Below are 19,478 nucleotides of genomic sequence, written 5' to 3'. Positions count from 1 at the left end.
ATTCAAACAGCTTGAAAAATGACAAACGGAATCAGACACATTTTCCTAATCCCTTTCAGATAAAGATAAAAGATGAACATTTGTCCTTTTTGAAAGCTTCCATTTCATTTGTCCTTGTTAACATGAAGAGCTTTAAGTGTGGCTGGTGCATTTTGACAGTGGTGTTTCTTGTGCACAGTCGGATGTTGATGCAGTTGGGGCCTACGGTGGTGTGGTAAGGGTTTGGATCTAACCCCTGTACTTAAGGATTTTTTATGTGGATTTTTGTAATTGACTAACAGCTGGTTTGGAAATCTTTCTTACACCTGTAATTGCATTGCAAGTGACATTTTTCTGCAGCTCTTATCCCCTTATAACACAACTTGTCTTATCAGAGCACAGCAGTGCATGAATTGATTATTTTAGTTGATTTAGGTGTCTGTGACTATGTTTGGTCATGTGCTTATGGTTGCTGTTGTAATGGCACATTGGTTACCGTGGAGTCACTCAGATATGATTTGCACAAAAAGAACACTACATTTTTTAGTTGTTCTCCTCCAACCCAAACAGTCTGTCCTATTTTAGGCTGAATGAGGTCCTCTCTCTCTCTCTCTCTCTCTCTCTCTCTTTCTCTCTCGCTGAGTGCAGGGCCAGTGTGGAAAAATAATTTCAGATCTGGTGGATGCACATGAGCTTCAATGTCTTATTAATAACATGTTAATACATTGTGGTTCTTTGTGTGTGTAATGTGTAACTGTAAGACAGCAGCATGTATATGTTTTCACTCTGCTGTGCAAACTGAGATAGACCCAGTCTACCCATTTGTCCCTCTGTCTTAAAGGGCTCATACTCCCATAAGAAGTCAAAGAAAAAGAAGAAACATAAGCACAAAGACAGAGACGTATGTAAGAGCTTACAAAGACTGGTTTGCACAAAAACAGCTTTCAGTGTTTCTCACCTCTGTTCTTTCTTCACAGAGGAATGGTTATGATGATGACTACAGTGTCATGTCCAGCAGGGTTAGTAGTTTTGTGTGATGTGATCTGGCGATTAAGGAAAGGCTTGATGGTGATTGATAAAAATGCATGATTGATAAAGTCACCTTTTCTGACTCTGCTTTATCTTATGACGTCAGAGCTCGAGGCTCAGTGATGAAAGTAGAGCGTCTCGTCCATCCAGACTAGACCTGACGGTGCGTACTGACCACCATGGAGTCGTGTTACAGAGCAGCTGTGTGCTCATACCTCTAACAACACACAGAATTCTGCTTTGGTTTGACTGCTGTTTTTTGACCAAAATTTCACCAAATCCTGATAGAGATAATTTCCTTAGTTTGGTTCGGTCTTCATGAGGAAGTGTTACCTTTAAGTTTAGGCATGTGATCAACTAATGAATAATAAATGAATGAGTTTGGCAAGATTATTGGTGTCAGTTTGTTCCACCTTTCTTTTACCAGTTGTAAGATTTCTATCACTACTTTACGTTCAGTGCTGCAGAGCTGCACAGCATTACTTTTTAGAATGACTTATACCCATGTCTCTCATTCTCCTCATTCCCGCCTTCCCCTTCAGGCCTCTTATGCTTCATCTGACTTATACAGCCTCAACGGTCTGTCCTCTAGAAACCAAGGTTCAGCTTTTAATGGTTATCAGGTCTGTATACAGAAAACTCAATTCATACATAAACAGGCAGAAAAAGAAGTAGGAGTCAAATAAATCTGTATGTTTTCACCACCTGCTGCTGCCTCTATTGTGAACCTGATTCTTCCTGGACACTCCATCCTGTGTTGCAGTTCTACAGGTCACTCAGTCAGATCAGCAAGCAGCTCTATTGTAGGGTTGGTTCATTCAACATTACTTATAACTTCCACTAAGCATATATTGGCACTAATGTAAGCTTGCAGTGAATTCTATGATTAAGTTAAAGGCCTAATGCTTGAACTTTTTAAACTCACTGAGTGTTAATGTCAGTCACTGCACACACAGCTCTGAGTGGAGTCACATATCAGGCACGGAAAGCAGGGTGTCAGGTTTTATTCACCTTTTCATAGAAAAGCACAAGAACATCTGCATCAAAGACATTGCATGCATTTAATAGCCAACGCTCATACTGTACTGTGTGTGTGTGTGTGTGTGTGTGTGTGTGTGATATGTCATACGTGTAGAGCTCCTTATATGAAGATAGCCTGTGCAGCGGGTCACGACGAGTCACAGGATCCAGTTCCCATGTAAGACTGCCTGGGAGGTGTGGTTTCTTTGGTTTCGAGCACCTGGGTGTGATTTTGTGAAATGGGAAAGATATGTTGAGGTCTTGATTGAACGTCAGTGAAAACAGCCTGGAGTTATAGTACTGCCAAGAGCCTAAAAGAAGGACTGTTTATGTTGATTCTAACGATACATTTGGTTTGAAATACAGGGCTTCTGTGGGTCTTCAACAAGTTATAAAAAGCCTCAAATTCAGTGGTCTGAATTTTGGATCTAGGATAGGATTATATGGTTAAAATTACTCACTGTGAAGTTGTGTTAACTTCAGCCTAGAGAGCACAATGTGAGGAAATGCATGATAAGATTATCCAATAGTACAGTGATCATGTATGGTTGCATCACAAAGGTAAAATTCCAATATATCAGTCAAGCAATGTGGTCAACATGCATCAGAGCACATCAACTATTGCAGGGGTGTCACACTCATTTTAGTACAGGGGCCACATTCAGCCCAATTTGAGCTCAAGTGGGCCGGACCAGTAAAAAATAACAGTGAAAAAAGTAAAAATATATTATGATCAGGTTTACATCTACAAAGTTTCCTTAAAAATTTGAATAATATGAACAACTTGAATTGTCTTAAGAAAAACAAGTGCAGTTTTAACAATATTATGCCTCAGTTTATCAGTTTATTATTTACATATGTGCTTTACAATCGCACAAAACATTTAGTAACGGGCAGAATATTGGTAAAATTGCATTTGCTTTTCTTAAGACATTTCAGTTTGTTCATATTTGTTCAGGTTATTCACATTTTTTGTAAAAGTGTAGTTTGGTAATGTAAATATTTTTATGTAATTTTCCTTTTTTTTTTTTTTTTTTACACCAAAAAAACAAAAAGAAAATTTGGCGTTGTCATTATTTATAGGTTATTTTAATAATATTTTACTGGTCTGACGCACTTGAAATCTAATTGGATTGTATGTGTCTGTATATGGAACCTGAATTGAAATTATTTTGACACCATTGATCGTTAATATCTTCAGTGTAATTTTTGCATTTCACAAATTCATCCCGCGGGCCGGATTGGACCCTTTGGAGGGCTGGATTTGGCCCCCAGGCCGCATGTTTTACACCTGTGAACTATTCTGTCACAGTGTGTTGTCTTGGCTAATATTCAGTTTCTTGTCATAAAAAATGACTTCTTCTCAAAGTACAGCTGACTCAACAGAAGATTTAGTGCTTAGTTGAGGCCTTTTGAAAATAAAAACTTGAAGTGTACAGGAAATAAAGTGCAGATGTGAAATGGCCCTTTAACTGTGTTCATAATGGCTTTAAAAAGTTCCAATGCCCAGGACATCCCAGTAGAGTTCATACTACATAGGCCGAGGCCTTAGCGCAGTGGCTCAGATTCAACACCAGCATGAGGCCTTTTGAAACATGTCACTCATCTACTCCTGCTTCTCCCTCAATTCCAGTCTCCCTCATCTGAGTCCATCAAATAAAGGCAAAAAGACAGAAAAAAAGAATGTCTGAATGCCTTTTTCAGGGCTGTGTTGCTTTGCTAATCCTTAATATCAAATATTCAAACCTTTGCATGGATATAACTTTGAAGATTCCACACAACAAATGTCCCATTTAAATAGTGACACATAGTTTAGGCAACCTTCACACACCTGTCCTTGATTATTCTTAGGCTCGTATTCATCCTGGCACCACAGTGCAATTACTTCGAGTGTCACAGCTTCAACAACCTAACATAGAATGTGATAAAGTTAAGAAAAGAAGATCCAAACTCGGTCCGACAGTCACTCAGACATCTGCAGCTAAACGGAGTCCCAACATGTTTTATGTTCATGGCTTTACTCATCAACACTTTACACAAAGTTCTGCAGATGAATGAACTGAATGCATTTACTGTTGACAGACTCTTAAAAATCACTAAACAAATTGCCTAGCCACAGCAATTTCTGCCTAGGTGGGTGAATATGATCCTACCATGCTCCATCTCTCGAGTTCTACAGCAGTATAATATTGTTCACCACTGTACAATTTCTAAAAGAAAAGATCATAAAAATTTAATTGAAGATGTGTCTGTTCATTGAATAAGTATTTGAATAGTCAGACCCTAAGGTCCAGGCCTGAAAATTAACTTGTTGAAATCTGCAGAATCCCTGAAGTAATAAAATTAAATTAATTTCTAGTTTTTAGACTTTTGCATTTTGAATGACTTGTAAAACACTTATCTTTGTGTTATTTAGAGTGTAATGTTTTGAATGAATCCAATAGAATGCTGTGGAATCTAATGTAGTCCATTATGCATGAAGCTAACAAAGCCATGGTGTCACACACCTGCTGCATGTTTTACTACTATTACATTTGAGTGGTATGTGTGCATGCATTTATTTGTCCACATGGTGACAGAAACATGACGGTGTATTTTCTCTGCAGCCTTTAGAGTACACTAGTTATCTCAGCTCAGGCTCCAGAGCGTCCTCCAGAGCAGGTTCAGCCCGAGCCAGCCCAGTGGTGAGCCCCCACCCCACCCCACCCCCCCCCAAACGTCAAATTGTTGATTAAATGTACACACATGTTCATGTTATGTATCTCTGCATACCAGGTTGTCATTAGTGTGTAATGCAGAGGAGCACATCAGCATTTGACTTTCACTTTTCAATGCAATGCATAGCACTAGTGGAATTAAATAGACTGTTTATTTTGACAGTGACTCAGAGTTGGCATGGGTTATGTCATTTATCCTGTCCTCAGAAAACAAAGTAGCCAGTATTTCTAGATGAACCTGTACAGCAGTAAAAGCATATAAATATTTAGTTCTAAAGAGTGTTGAATTGAAACTGGAGTCTGTCACTGAGCCTTGCAGGGCACTCAGGTCAAAACAATCACATTAATGCCCCAAGTGTAACTGAAATCCAACTCCTCAGCCTGTGTGGTCAGGACTGTAGGTCACGTACAGACTTTTGGACAGCTACTGTCACAGAAGTGTCTTTCCACTGAAGAAAGTCGCAAAAATAATCGTAATTTGGTTATGGATGTTAAACGTTACTGTATAACAACTGGTATTTACGTGGTTAATCATACTCGCTATATTCATTATCAGATGATGAAGGGCATATTGTCATTGTGTGTACACATGTATATACACAACAAAATTTATACAGGTAGTTCTCGGCTAAACTTAAATACTCAAAATATAAAACACACTTTAAGAATTTGTACACCATATATAAAAATGTGATGACATGATACAACTTGTCTCATGCTGTACAGTTACTGTTTGTAACTGACTGAAAATTACATTTATCTGTTCACTCACAATTGTCTGTGCAGCATCATCACTTTTTTCATATATTGTTGAATTAGCAGGAAAGTTATTAAAAATGAAAAGGGAGCTTGTGGTTTGACAGAACTTGTGTTTTCCTTTAGCTCACAATGGGTTAAGACTCATGTATTTTTAGTCCGTTAGAACACCTCTGATACCTTTTCAATAATTTTCTGCTTGGTCAAGTATTTCTCATGCTTTTCAGTGTGTCTACATATTCTGAGTGACTGGATATATTTCTTGCTGTCCTGTTCTGCCTCCTGGTGGTCACTGCAGGATAACTGCAGCTCTGTTGCTAGTTTTCTGAGGAGTGCAGCCAGTAGCAGTGGTCTGCCCAGAGACCTGGACGATGTTACTATCCCTGACTTTTCAGATGTGAGTTGGACTGAAGCAGCAGCAGGTGATGCTGGTCCTGCTCGGTGGTGTTTATTTAACAACAGCTCTTCCTGTTTGTACCCTCAGAGGAGGACTGAATGTACTGTGTTAGAGGTTACTTTGTGTGTGGACTGAAAGTGGAAACTGCCAGCCTATCTTTTTTTTTTTTTTTTTTTTTAATCAAGATTGCATTCTACTGTGTGTGGCAACGAACAAAATCTGAGCATGTTCTGGATTTGGAGGTTGTTTAATCCATATGTTACCAGTGTTTATTTGTAATCATTTTAATTCGTGAAGGGATTTCACACCAGTTGTCTAACTTAATGCACATTGTGGATGAAATTTTTTTTGTAATATCTTTGAGTCGATCTCTCTTGTATTGGCAGCCCATTTCTACCACTGTGATGAAAAAGTCCTCCAAAGCTGTGTTTCCTAAACTTGGAGTTAAGACCCAAAATGGGTCACTGACCTGTTTTTAGCTCACTGGCCAATAGGCCGTCAGCTATTGTGCAGGCACTGTGTCCAGCGTCATCTTTCATCTTCGTAAGCAATTTCTTCAAACATCTTATTTGACAAAACTACTGGTTGGATTCATTTTAAAAAATGTATGTAGCTTCCTTGAGACAAGGTCTACAAAGTTTGTTCACAGTTTCGAGAAATTTAGATTTTGGAATTTTTAAACAGCATGTTAATGGTTTGAGATATCAATATAGTTACTACTGAGCACTGATAGGAAGTCATATATGGACTTTCACTTAATTAGTTGAGTTCTCCTCCAGTGAAAGTACCACCCACTTCTACTGGGAGATTGATCTCCTGCATCAAGACCAAAGGACTCGAACATAGTGCCAGAACCTGACAACCTTGCAAATTCAACATGTTATTGATTCTTGATAGAAAATTCCAGTGAGCTACAGGGACATTGGTCCTATTTTTATGAAGTAGACTATTGTTAAAGGAATAATATACTGCATGTAAATTTATTTTCTTAATTAAAACAGAAAAAGAGTTTACAAATGTTGACCTTATCAAAGCAGTATGAAACATAGAGGAGAAGGTTTGATTTTGGAAGACGTAAGAGAAAAGTTATGTAAAAGACAAAAATGACAAAAGGTTTTAAAGATTAAAATGACAAACGCAGGATAAGAGTAAAATATGGTAACAAGACAACAAAAACACAAAATACAATTCAAATGACGCTAAAAGATTAGAATAACATAAAAGAAAAAAAAAGAGAAATATGACATTAACCCATACAGACCCAGTGCTACTTTTGTGGCAGTTCCCAAATGAAATTTTTCTCTCTATTTAACTTAAGATATTTATCACCATTTACTATAATATTATCCCCTGTATTTTTCATTTCTCACTGTAAATCATATATTTTCCTAGATATAATTTCAGTTTTTGAGTTTTAGAATTTTGAGTTTTAGAATGACACAGTGGTGGACCTGGGCTTCCATAGTCATGGAGGTAAATGTGCTGTCTGTGGTCTGTAGTGATGGTTTTGGACCTGAATGTCCATCCAGCCCTGTGGTCTTTGGATCTCGTCTGCCACTCTGATTCACTATGTTTTGTCTCTACAGGTTGAAGACAGAGATTATCTGGAGAAGGTGAGTAGTTTTCCACAAAAGCATCAGAGAAAGCACTTCCACTGTGTTGTGTAATAACAGGATGTGACCAGAGACGTGAAAAGTGCTTCTCTCTTTCTTCAGGGATCTCGAGCGGCTTCTGCCTTAACAGCAGGAACTCTCACATCATTAGGCGGGACTTCCTCCAGGAGAGGAAGTGGTGAGACAGCTATAACTGTAGATGCTGAGACCTCCTTACGAGAAATCAAGGTAATGCTAGAGAGCTAGAACTTCAGTACAGTTGAAAATGTTTCAAGAAAGTTACTTAATGTTATTAAAAAAAAATGAAAGGGCACATACAGTCATGTATGTTACATCATCTCAACTTTAGTGACTTTGAAGCTGTTCAGAGTCACTAAAGATATCTCTGTAACAGGATAGTTTGTAAATGGAAATATTTTCATATTGTAATTTAAGTTTTTTTCATATTAGACCAAGGAGAAATTGGGATTTGTAATTATTTATAGGTTATTTTACTTGGGATCACATTGAGCTGTATGTGGCCCCTGAACACCCTTAACTGTGGAATTTTTTGCACTTCTGAAATTCAGCCTGTGGGCTGGATTGGACCATTTGGCAGGCCAGTTTTAGCCCGTGGGCCTTATGTTTGACACCCCTGCATTAAACTATAGAGGTCATGCAGGTCAACCGCCAGGAAACTTCTAAACTGTGGAAATTTTAATATGCAAGGAAAAAAGAAGTCAATTGAACAGATGAGTGGAAGTCTGTGACGTTGAGTGCTTTTGTGCTGTTTGTCATTCTTGCTTCACACACGTGTCTGCTGCTCCTCTCGTTGCCTTGTCACCAAACTCTCTGCTTTACCTTTTTCTGGTGCTGTCACATCGCGCCTCTCTACTCACTGCTGCACTGCTAACCCCAGGAGATTCATGAACTGAAGGATCAGATTCAAGATGTGGAAACCAAGTACACTCAGAACCTAAAAGAACTCAAGGTATTTGCATGAGATGCAACTTCAGACTGGCTGTTAACCTTGTATGGCAACCTCCTGAATTAAAACTGTAATGCTCTATATGTTTTCTAAAGAAATTATGCTTATCCTCTAAACATGAAACCTATGGCAACCTAACAGGCAAAATTGTAGCAAACATCTGTCCTCATTCTGCTCAGTGTTTGTGTGTGTGTGTTTTTTTTCCCCAGATTTTTTTCGTAATACCAGTAGTGTGTTTTAAATGGTGTTTATCCTCTACTCATTAACGGCACAATAGACTCGAATCTTTGGATTCTGTTCAAGCTTCATTCATTGCATAAGTTTCTAATTTGTCTGTTTGTAAATTATGTTCTTATTTTCTGTTTGTCACCACTGCACATCAGGATGCATTAGCAGAAGTAGAGGAGAAGTACCGCAAGGCCATGGTGTCCAACGCTCAGCTGGATAACGAGAAGAACAACCTGATGTACTATGTAGACACGCTCAAAGACTCCCTCATGGAGATGGAGGAGCTGCTGTCAGAGTCACGTCGGGAGTATGAGGAGAAAGTCAAGGTACAGCCGAGCATGTGCAGTCATTATTGATTACAGGGGGGGTGGCCGTGGCTCCAGAGGTAGAGCAGGTTGTCCAATAATTGAAGGGTTGGCGGTTCGAATCCCGCTCTGTCCTAGTCATGTGCTGTTGTGTCCTTGAGCAAGACACTTAACCCACATTGCCTCTAGTGTCACTCACACTGGTGTATGAATGCATGTGAATGTTTTGGTGGTGGTTGGAGGGGCTGTTTTGGCGTGAATTGGCAGCCACACTTCCAAGAACAAATGAATAATGGATCAATAATGTAAAGCGCTTTGGGTACCTTGAAACGCGCTATAAAAATCCAATCCATTATTATTATTACTGTGATTGGGGACTGTTGTACACTTAAAGTAGTGCTGCAACAAGAAATTGTAGATATCCAAATCACGATTTTCAAAAATGTATTCCCATGAAATGACTCCTATGAAAACTCATTTAACACATAAATCTTGTTTCAAGGGTACCTGTAGTGCATCTTCATTGCTCAAAAGATCTCATATAATACTAGCAGCTCTATCTTAATTTTTGTTATATCCCGTTGTCTAGTACATGTGAGTACTAAGTCACTGCTCCTTCAGTCAGACATGGTCAGAGACACAGAGACACGTTGCCTCCTTCCTGCCTCCTGCCTCCGGTGTTCCAGCACCGGTAGTGACGCAGTAATGTTGTATTGTGCAATTCAATTACATGGGCTGTGATGGACTGGTCACTGACCCCATGCAGCAGACACCAGTCTAAGACGACACATTTTTAGCCAGTGCTGGGTCGCATCCCTAGGACAATGGTGGAGTGCAAGGCTTACGGCTGCACAAACAAGTGCAGAAATAGCCCTAGTTTGCTATGGCTATTTCTATGGTTTGAAAACTGTTATTATTTATGTTATTGAAATCTTTTTTCATAGTCACTGTAGCTGTTGAGTTTTGATAGTATATTTTGACTGGGCTGTTTTGGAATTTCTCTTGGATGTGAATAAGTATGAAGGATATTCCCAGCCAGCGTTTTTGTTACATTTACATTCACTACATTCAGAGTGAACAATAAAATCTATAGCTAATGACTAGTACATGGTGTTAGAAAACAAATGACAAATCTTCAGTTGTCATTTGTCTATGCCATGGGTCGGCAACCTTTCCTGTTTTACCTCAAAGTGGTGACTGTTTAAGAAGCTCTTTAAAATTAGTTTGCACAGAAGATGTTGAGAATGAATTAAAGTTTCTGGTGACATTTGTCATTATCGTGTTATGCAGCAAAAATCAACTGGAATGTGAAGGCTTTCTTTGCAGTGGAGAATACAGATACCTTCAGTGTCATAAAATGAAAAATGGTCTACTTTTACTACTACTATTACTACTGCTATTTTTTGATTCATTTGGAGTGTAATCTATATTTTTACAACTGCATAACAGAATGACTTTATGGTTGCAACAATAATAGCAAAATGTGTATAACAAAAATAATAAAGTGTTATTCATTTCCATACATTTTTTAACAAAGCCACATTGAACCACTTGAAAAGGGCCCAAGAGCCAAATGTGGCCCCAGAGCCACATGTTGCCCACCTCTGGTCTATGCAATTGGTCTATAAACTGTCCACCTCAACCCCCTGAGTTTTAATGCCCCCTTCTGTGACAGTTTATCTTGAAAGAGTCCGCAAAGGTCTACAGAGCCATTTTTATCAGGAGGATTTAAGGATAAATAGAAACTTGCAAAGGCAGCAAGGTTCTCCTCATGTTTCCATTAGTAACAAATACATGAAATATCGGCAAAATCTGTGCATTAGACGTACCCAAAAAATGAAACTAATGCATCTGTGATTGTCAAGTGTTTTCTTGTTTCCTCCAGGAGTTTGAGCGGGAAAAACATGCCCACAGCGTGCTTCAGTTCCAGTTCAGTGAAATGAAAGAGACTCTAAAACAAAGTGAAGAGCTGCTAAATGTGAGTATTTGTCCCACTGTATTTATCACGGTCAATATGACTGTGAAGTAAGTCAATGAAATTACTGGAGTTTAAAAAAAAAAAAAAGAAAGAAAGAAAAACACAATTCAGCAGCCTGCTGCTCCTTACTCAATTTCCTGGATACATTTCACTGCTTTACTTTCTTTTCACTCACACTACAAGGTTGAAGTGCATGTGTATCTTTCTTCTTTCCCTCTTTCTCTTTTTCCAAATGTTTTCTCCTTTTCACACTGTTCAGGAGATCCGTCAGCTGCGCATGAAACAGGACGGCTTTAATAGAGAAATATCAGATCTACAAGAGACGGTGGAGTGGAAAGATAAAAAAATTGGGGTATGGCCCTGGTTCAGGATTTACCAGTGCTGGCATGAATTTAGTCTTGTCCTAATCCTTCACAGCTTTTACTTACACTTCTATTCAGCTCAGTTCCACTTTTCTTTGCATTTTCTTTACCACTCTGGGTTCTGCTCAGGCCTTAGAGCGACAGAAAGAATACACAGATGCTATTCGTGTTGAGCGGGATGAGCTCAGAGAAGAGGTGGTCAAGCTCAAAGACATTTTGAAGGTACTGGGTCTGTCGTGTTTTTATGTCTGTCTTGCTTCAGATTGCTTTTCTCAACTACAAGTTCGGACTGTTGTATGTACGTAGTTTTGTGACACCATTCTAATTAAGAAGTCTACAGTAAAGAAATGGGATCACTTAAAGAGTAAAACCTGTTAGCAATACTTTAATCTTAGCCATATTTTCTAGTGTAGTTTTTGTGATTGTGATTATGTGATTAGATAAACAGTGTTAATATTGCCCACCTTTCATCTTGGGTGAATCATAGAGCTAACATTTGCCGTGTCATCCTGTTTAGAAACATGGAATAGTGTTGGGACCTGATCTGAACATTAATGGAGACATTGGCGAGACAGACACCGACGCGCCCCCCAGTGGAGATGCAACTACCCCAACAGCCCAGGATTCACAGACGTCACCTACAGAGGGCAACAGCATGCTCGGTAAAGCACTGTGTACATTAAAATGTTACACTACTGGCATGGCTTGGTGTCAAAATAACTGAATTGTCATTCCAAAATACCTAATTTCTGGGACATAAAAATATCCTGATTATGTAGAACACTCTATTGAAGGTATTTTTTTCACAACCAGTCTGTGTATTTTCAGATTTGAATATATCTCATTTTGGAGTGAACTCTTCAGTTTGGGTTGTTTTGCTGCTGGAATATTGACTTTTGCTTTACCTGTGATTTGTATCTTAAATCCTTTGCACTGCTTGCTTTCTTTTAAAAATGTTGAACATCCATTGACAATCTCATCAAAAGCTCACACTGTCTTCATTACTAATGCTTTTGTTATTTCCACTGGCACCATTCTCTTCTACTTCAGCTAATAAATCTCAGGCTGTTATTTTTGATTTATTCTTGATTTTGTTCTTTTACCAAATGAAATCCAGCCTCACTCTAGCAAACTAGAAACGGTTACTGCAGAGAATAGAAATAAAGCTTAGTGTAGACTGACCCTGTGGAAAAGGGGTGGAACTATACAGAATTTCTATAACTCCTTGTGTTAACATAGGGTAGGATTGATGTATAAATCCTAGCAGGTGTATTGCAGAAGAGGTTGATGAGGATGGGCATTTAACAGTGTTGTGGAGTCTATAGATTATTTTCTGCATGGGTAATATGGTGAAAAGCATCGACAGTTAATGTAACTAAAAATCCTGGTAAGTGTATATCACGACACAATGATTCAACTAAGAAATGGTTTAAAATAACCTTGTTATACTTACATTGCATTTTTTATTTGAAGCCTTTGCATCACAAGACAATACTTGAGTTTAAAGCTGTGTAAGAGAAATTCTTCACACTCATCTCAGGTTAAATGGAGTGGTTGTGGTACTAAATGCACAATTAAACTCCTCTATCCCATGTTTTCTAGTCACACTCTTCCTCTGAAGTGGTTGGCAAAGTAGCTTAAAGATGCATTATCACCTCCAGCTGTAGTTTTCATATCACATTGAGATCTTACTAAGCAGTCCTTCAACCCAAGGATTTATCAGACTAGATCACACAAGAATCTCAGTGCTTTGCAAGATACTGATCACCATGTTTGCTCCAAAGCCTGTCCTGATTAAATTAGAAGAGACACTTAAGCCCAGTTCAGACCAGAGATTTGTGACTGTTCTTATAGTTGTAACTATGTCAGAAGGTTACAGGGGTGTGAACTTCCCAGTCTCAGCTCAACTCAATCTGGTACTACCAGTAACTTGTCAAATAACCGGTTTCAGAAAGCATTTATAGAATCTTATTTATCTATCGACTGTAACTCACCTGTTGCCAAGGGGTACTGTTCCCCTGGTGAAATCTCAAATGTTTGGTTCAGCAAGAGTGTGTAACTCGGTGTCTCCTTATTCGTATTTTGAGATGCTGCAAATTATTTCCAGCTACAGAAGAGGCTGAAAAGTAGGCAGTTAGAATGGAAGTACATCTGGTCTCATTACATTGATATAAATTTGCAGGTTTTCAGAAGGTTATAGACATGCACTTTGCAAATAGTTGCAAGTTTTCTGCTCTTCTCATTGTTAACCTTTGAACTGAACTGGGCTTAATGGAATCGCTTCTGCAGTGTAGACGGCATTACCAAATGTCCACCCGTAGACGCATTTCTACCATTGTACAGAACAAACCAACATATCATTCAAACCTTACAGTATTCTATAATGTTGTATTTTATACTCTTGAATTTCTAGTTTCTGCCTTTTTTTCTTGACACGCTGGTTGTACTGGGGACTAATTTTGGCATTGGTTCTGCTTTTCCACTTGTTCTTCTTGTGCTTCTCCTGGTCTGCCTGGTTTTTTCCTTCCTTTTCTCGCCACGGAATCAATCAGATGTTCTACCTTCTGCTGATCTGCTTCTTGAGAAGATGAATTAAAATGACACTTCACATATATTTTTTTGGCCTTTTATCAGTGTATGTATGCTCTCCATGATCTCTCAGGAAACACAGAGGAGACAGAGACAAGGAGTAGCACTAAGGAAGAGGTTGAGCCACAGCAGCATCAAGAATTTCCGAAGAAAACCAAAGAGAATCACTTGAACTCTGATGCAGTCTGTAATGCAACTGATGTGTCCAAATTGGAAACATCCATGGAAGAGCAGACAGAACAACAGACATTCTCAATAATGGAAAGTAGTATCAGAGAAAAAGATGTGAATGTTGACATGAATGAGGCTTCAGTCCCAGATGACAAAGTAACAAGTCCTGAGGAAAACGGTTCAGGAACAGAAACATTTGAAACTGAGAATCTAGAAGAGACAACTTACCCAGACATAGGGGAGATGGAAACAAAGATGAATGAAACTGCACAGACATGTGACAACCCTTCTGAAGGTGAAGGAAACCAACCAGATGAAGTTGACTCAGTTAAACTGAACCAAACACAATCATTCCCTCAGCAAGAAATCACAGAAGGTGAGATAAAAGAGAGTCTACCTGATGAATCCATTCCAGCTGTGTCAAAACCTGAACCACAACAAGAACCCAAGACTCTAGAAGAAAGAGCAAATGAAGAAGCAGAGGAGGCATCAAACAAATCCCAGCCTCAGGGCACTTCTGCCACAGGGAAAAAGAAGAAAAAGAAGAAGAGAGGCAAGAAAAAAGGTGGGACAAATGAGGACAAAACTCAAGAAAAAGCAGAAACAGAGAAATATGATAGCAAAACTGTAAAAGACATCAGGTCAGATCCAAAAGATAATGGGCCAGCAACAGAACCTGTCACTGAAGGTTCTGTTGCTGAAACTGTCAAAGAGTCAAAAGTGGATCAGGTTACAAAGGAGGAGAGTGGGCACAAAAATGAGGAAGAAAAACCAGTCGAAGCAGCAGAGACCACCCTGTCGTATGCTGATGTTTTGAAGAAGGATATAGAGAGCAAAGAAACAGAGACAGTAGAGGCAGTGGCACCCACCGAAGCACCTCATATTGAAAATGAACAAATAAGAAATGCAGCTGTTACAGACAAAGAAGAGAGTTTGGAAAGTGAGAAAATTGTAGTAGTCGAGGAAGTGATGCCTAATGAAACCTTTAACGACAATGTGGAAAAAGCAGGTTCAGATATCGTCACACATAAGCAAGACAAGGAAGTAACTTTGGAAACGGAGAAAGAAGCAGGACCTGTAACAAGTCCTAATCAAGAATCCTACCAAATGGTGTCTCATCCTATTGATAACTCTGAAGGTACAGAGAACTCTAGCGGCTTTGAAAAAGATAGTGCTTCCTGTAGAGATGACCCTCAAAGGACAGCAGACATCCCACCTGATGGTGACTTCAAAACTGAGACTGTGGATGAGCACACATCTGAACAGATATCCAACAGCCCAGAAAATCCAGCTGAAACAAATAGTGATCCTGAATCATGTGCTGCAGGCAGCACTGATGTTGGTGTTGAATCCATAGGGATCGATGGAGCCACATCTACAGCCCAGTTGCCAGATAATGAGATTACGGTTGGGCTCCAGAGCTCATCTCCCTCTGAGCCTTCTGCAGTCACAGACTCCGACATTGACACCCATATTGACGTTCCAGATGAAACTGCGACAAGCATTGATGGAGCCAATACTGAGGCAGAGACTGAACAAAAATCCTCCAGCGTTACTCCAAGCCCTGAAGAGGATTCAGAGGAGACCTTGGTGGAGACTGGACAGACGGAGCAGAATGGAGAGTTGGGAGAAGTTGAAAACTCAGGTTGCTCATCAGTGTTTTTGAGACTTGAGGAAAGATTTGATGATGAAAATGGTCCTCTGGAGACTGTTAATCAAGGTGAAATTGATAATGAAGAAAGTCAGACGCAGTGTGTGGATGAGATTGATGAATCAAATGCTGAGGTCTCCTTGACAACACCAGTGGTGGATACTGCTGCTGCAATGAAGACCTCAGATTCTCAAGTAGTTGCTGAGGTTGAGCCGGAGTGCAGCTCACAAAATGTAGAAGATCCTGAATTTAAAAACGCTGAAAATGATGCAGAGACATCGGTTTGTTATGTGGTAGAGCAACCAGAGGAATGTAGCAATGATGAGTCTGAGGGTAATTCTGTACGCATGAATCAGGGTACGGACAAAGATGATGATGAAGACGGGGAGGAGGGACAGTCTTTCGATTTTGATGACATGGAGATGGAAGCACTTTTAGCAGACAGTCACCCTATGAATCCATTGCAGGAACAAGCTGAGGAGGCAGAGGAAGCAGTGCCCGATGAAATCTCTGAGCTGTGCCAAAATAATGCCGAGCCACAGCTGCAAATCCAAAGCAATGTCCCTGAAAACAACAATGAAGCGCTTCCAACTGATGAGAGTACTGAGGCAGAAGCACTAGATAAAGAGCCAGAAAGCGTTCCTCAAAATGAACAGACCTCTGTGGCTTCTGCAAAAGCCATCCCTGCAAATGTGTGTGAAGAGCAGAAAAATATATCTGAGGAGGAAGCAGGTACAGCAGAGGACCCAAGGAACATTGTAGAGGTTTTGAATGTGACGGTTGTAGAAAACGATAATCAGGCAGTGTCTTTACCAGTGGAGGAAGGGGTAGATGTCATTAAGCAGGAGCTGCAAGATAAAGATTCTCCAAATACAAGCGAGATGAGCAGTATTAGTGAGCCAGCACTGTCAGGGAAGGATGTGAAGAAGAACAGCAAAAAAGGCAAAAGCAAAGGAAAAGAGGAATGCAAGATGTCTTAGTTCATTCATGATATGTTGTAAGAAAGGTTTTCATTCAAGTATAACTGAATTTTCAGAAAGTCTGTAAAAGTAAAACTAATTCAGGTTTCCTCCACCACTGTTGCAAATATTAAGAGCTGTTTCCTCACCATTAAATTTATCATTTAATAGTTTGCCTTTTAGATGTTTTTCATGCAATAATATATTACCTGAGCTGTCGATTGAACAGTTGATAAATATGACATATTTTGGCAAAACCTGAAGCTGGATGTCAACTTTTGCACCCCAAACCAAACTGAACCTCTGGTCTGGATCAAATAGGGTTTGAGTTTGTCAAAGCCTTATTCCAACAGTTTTGTACAACTCTTCATATGTGGTAGTTTGGGGGGGGGGTTTTTGTTTTTTTTTTACATTTTCCCTCCAATATGGCATTTCTGTTCATTGTTTCTTGTATTAATTTTGATTGTTGCTGTCTCTTTACTGTTCCACATTTGCAGAAACGGTAATGATTTCCATTGCATATAATTTTCCACCTCTCTCAAATGTTTCCAATCTGGGGGGGTTAATGTGCAAAATGTGAGTAATATGGGCTGGATTTAAACACATCTATAGATATACACACCCTGGTCAAAAAATGTCACACATCATTTCACTGAACTGCCTTTAGCTTTGATTACAGCCTGTATTTGCTGTGGCATTGCTTATACCATGCAATGTTTATGTTTACGTTACAACAAATGTCCCATTTATTTCCACCCATAATTGGCTAAGACTTTGTATTGATGATAGGAGGGTCAGTCTGCTCCATAAAGTCTTTTCCAGTATATCCCAAAGATTCTCAGTGGGGTTCAGGTCTGCATCCTGATGATTCCAGGTAATCTTGGATTATGTCTGTGTCATCATGGAAGAAAAAAGCACACTGATGTTCAGAACAGGTCATTTAGTATACAAGTAGTCAGCTGACCTCATCTTATGGACACAACATCGCTTATCCTAGACGTGAGCAAATGAAACAACCCCTCATCATAACACTGCCCCCACAGGCTTGTACTGTAGGCACTAGGCATGATGGGTAATCACTTCATCTGCCTCTCTTCTCACCCTGATGGAACAGGATCAGTCTGGACTTACAAGACTGGATGACGTTTTTCCATTGAAGCACAGGCCAGTCTTTATGCTCTATTAAACTGATGGTTGTTTAAGAAATAAGAAGCCTCTCACTGAATCAGAGCTGAAGAAGTTGTTCCAGCTGAAATGTATTAATCACTGCAGTAATTATCTAATGGATGGATGTGTACTATTTGCTGAGTTGACTCTTTCTTTTGGCCAGGCTACATGCATTCTTTGATCTACTGTTCAACTGCTTTCTTTGCTCAACTGGTAAAATACACATTACCAACCTTAGTAGCACTTTGATTTTTTTTTTCTGAACCTTTACATGTAATTAATATATGTCTGTATAATTAGTCCATTGTCCAGACAGTGATTATAGTTTTTAAGTTATGCGAACAGAAGACTTAACAGTAAATTTGGCTGTAATGCAGATAATTTTGCACTTGATATATTGATAGTTAGGTCATGTTTCTAATGCATTCCTTTTTGTATTGTTTCATGAATAGTATTCATTGGTGACTGTACCATTGAACTATTGTCATTGCTGCAAATTTTGCAAAATCTGCTCTTCCCATTGGTGCACAAAGTGTATGCAGTACATTCTATATGTTGTTGTTGTTGTTGTTGCTGACAATTTTAAACAAATGTGTGGCCTCCTGTTGGGATTGTTAATTGACCAAAACAAAGGACTGTAAATTCCAAGCTACCAAAAATGTTAAAAAAATATGTTTGAACCTTTTTTGCAATTGATGGAAAAGTAAATGTGGAGCTTCCACAATGAAATCACAATAAATAGTGGATTGTTGCCAATTTGAAATACTTCTCCAAATACATTTTTGTTGCTGATCTAACACAAAAAGCATAACAGTGTTCTCCATGTATCACATGTCCACTCAGCCGTTCCCTTTACTCTAGTCCTGGATGCTGTGTGTCCCTACACTCCCCCTCTCCTCCACAGTTTGTGCATGCTAACATTCCCCTCACATATTTGCTACTGTTCATCACTCCCCCATGGATGCCTGCCCTGTTGCATGCATCAGCCTCCCACCCTGACCTAGCCCCCTTCCACAATGTCCTTGACTCCTCCCATCCCTGGTATGTTCCTCTATTTTTTTTTTAACAACTGAAATAACAATACCTTTGTGTGTTGTAGCATTGTGACAAAACATGAGTATGTTAATGCAAATTTCAGAGAAGATCTACCTTTTCATCATGTTCTCTTATGTTACAGAGATTCGTTTGAGGAAACTGGTGGATGAACGTGAGAAAATGATAGAGCAGGTGGGTAAATTTTTTTTTTTTTACAGTTTTGTGGAAATATGGAACATTGCCACATCAAAACATCTTAAAACTATATGGGTGAAATGTAATGGTCGATTGCGTTGTATAAGCATCTGAACATGTCAGATGGTGATACAGTTTAAGCTATTCAAGTAATTACAGTAATTGTTCAGTTTTTTGGCCACTCTTTTATGAACTATTAAAATGTAAAACATGGTCTCTGCCTAAGTCATGTTGGATTTCTTTTGTGACTAATTGTGAAAAATAAATGATAATGATGATGATGATGATGAAAACAACTGACATGAGCCCATATTCCATCATCAAACTTTCTTTGGTTATTGTTTTGATTGACAGACCCTG

At 39.1% G+C, this 19,478-nt stretch overlaps 2 protein-coding genes across 16 annotated transcripts in view; both read left to right on the top strand.

Moving 5' to 3' along the window:
- lrrfip1a (leucine rich repeat (in FLII) interacting protein 1a) overlaps window positions 1-19,478 on the top strand; it is a 65,105-nt gene that overhangs the window by 40,982 nt on the left and 4,645 nt on the right. For 9 of the 13 annotated variants that reach the window (XM_030125248.1, XM_030125247.1, XM_030125246.1 and 6 more), the window contains 9 exons: window positions 7,485-7,511; window positions 7,614-7,739; window positions 8,410-8,481; window positions 8,862-9,032; window positions 10,897-10,989; window positions 11,249-11,341; window positions 11,481-11,573; window positions 11,869-12,013; window positions 14,014-18,958. In XM_030125248.1, the coding sequence (XP_029981108.1) occupies window positions 7,485-7,511; window positions 7,614-7,739; window positions 8,410-8,481; window positions 8,862-9,032; window positions 10,897-10,989; window positions 11,249-11,341; window positions 11,481-11,573; window positions 11,869-12,013; window positions 14,014-16,742 (3,549 nt within the window). In that variant the 3' untranslated portion in view covers window positions 16,743-18,958. Of the gene's footprint in view, window positions 1-7,484; window positions 7,512-7,613; window positions 7,740-8,409; window positions 8,482-8,861; window positions 9,033-10,896; window positions 10,990-11,248; window positions 11,342-11,480; window positions 11,574-11,868; window positions 12,014-14,013; window positions 18,959-19,065; window positions 19,116-19,478 lie in introns of those variants that run through there. The other 4 variants (XM_030125257.1, XM_030125249.1, XM_030125254.1 and 1 more) reach the window with 4 other exon arrangements.
- Window positions 43-6,169, top strand: LOC115412647 (uncharacterized). 3 transcript variants are annotated; one of them, XM_030125264.1, is made up of 7 exons: window positions 43-880; window positions 957-998; window positions 1,115-1,171; window positions 1,551-1,631; window positions 2,144-2,206; window positions 4,635-4,712; window positions 5,800-6,169. In XM_030125264.1, the coding sequence occupies exons 2-7, from the start codon at window positions 987-989 to the stop codon at window positions 6,031-6,033; spliced, it is 525 nt and encodes a 174-aa protein (XP_029981124.1). In that variant the 5' UTR covers window positions 43-880; window positions 957-986; the 3' UTR covers window positions 6,034-6,169. The 3 variants fall into 3 exon arrangements, with proteins under 3 accessions (XP_029981124.1, XP_029981123.1, XP_029981122.1); XM_030125263.1 differs by having other exon boundaries at window positions 43-998; XM_030125262.1 differs by having other exon boundaries at window positions 43-998; window positions 1,115-1,631.

The sequence above is a fragment of the Sphaeramia orbicularis genome, chromosome 21, assembly GCF_902148855.1.
Source record: "Sphaeramia orbicularis chromosome 21, fSphaOr1.1, whole genome shotgun sequence".
In the NCBI taxonomy this organism is placed as follows: Eukaryota; Metazoa; Chordata; class Actinopteri; order Kurtiformes; family Apogonidae; genus Sphaeramia; species Sphaeramia orbicularis.
Note: the sequence above shows the minus strand (reverse complement) of the source record. Positions and strands in the feature narration are given on the sequence as shown.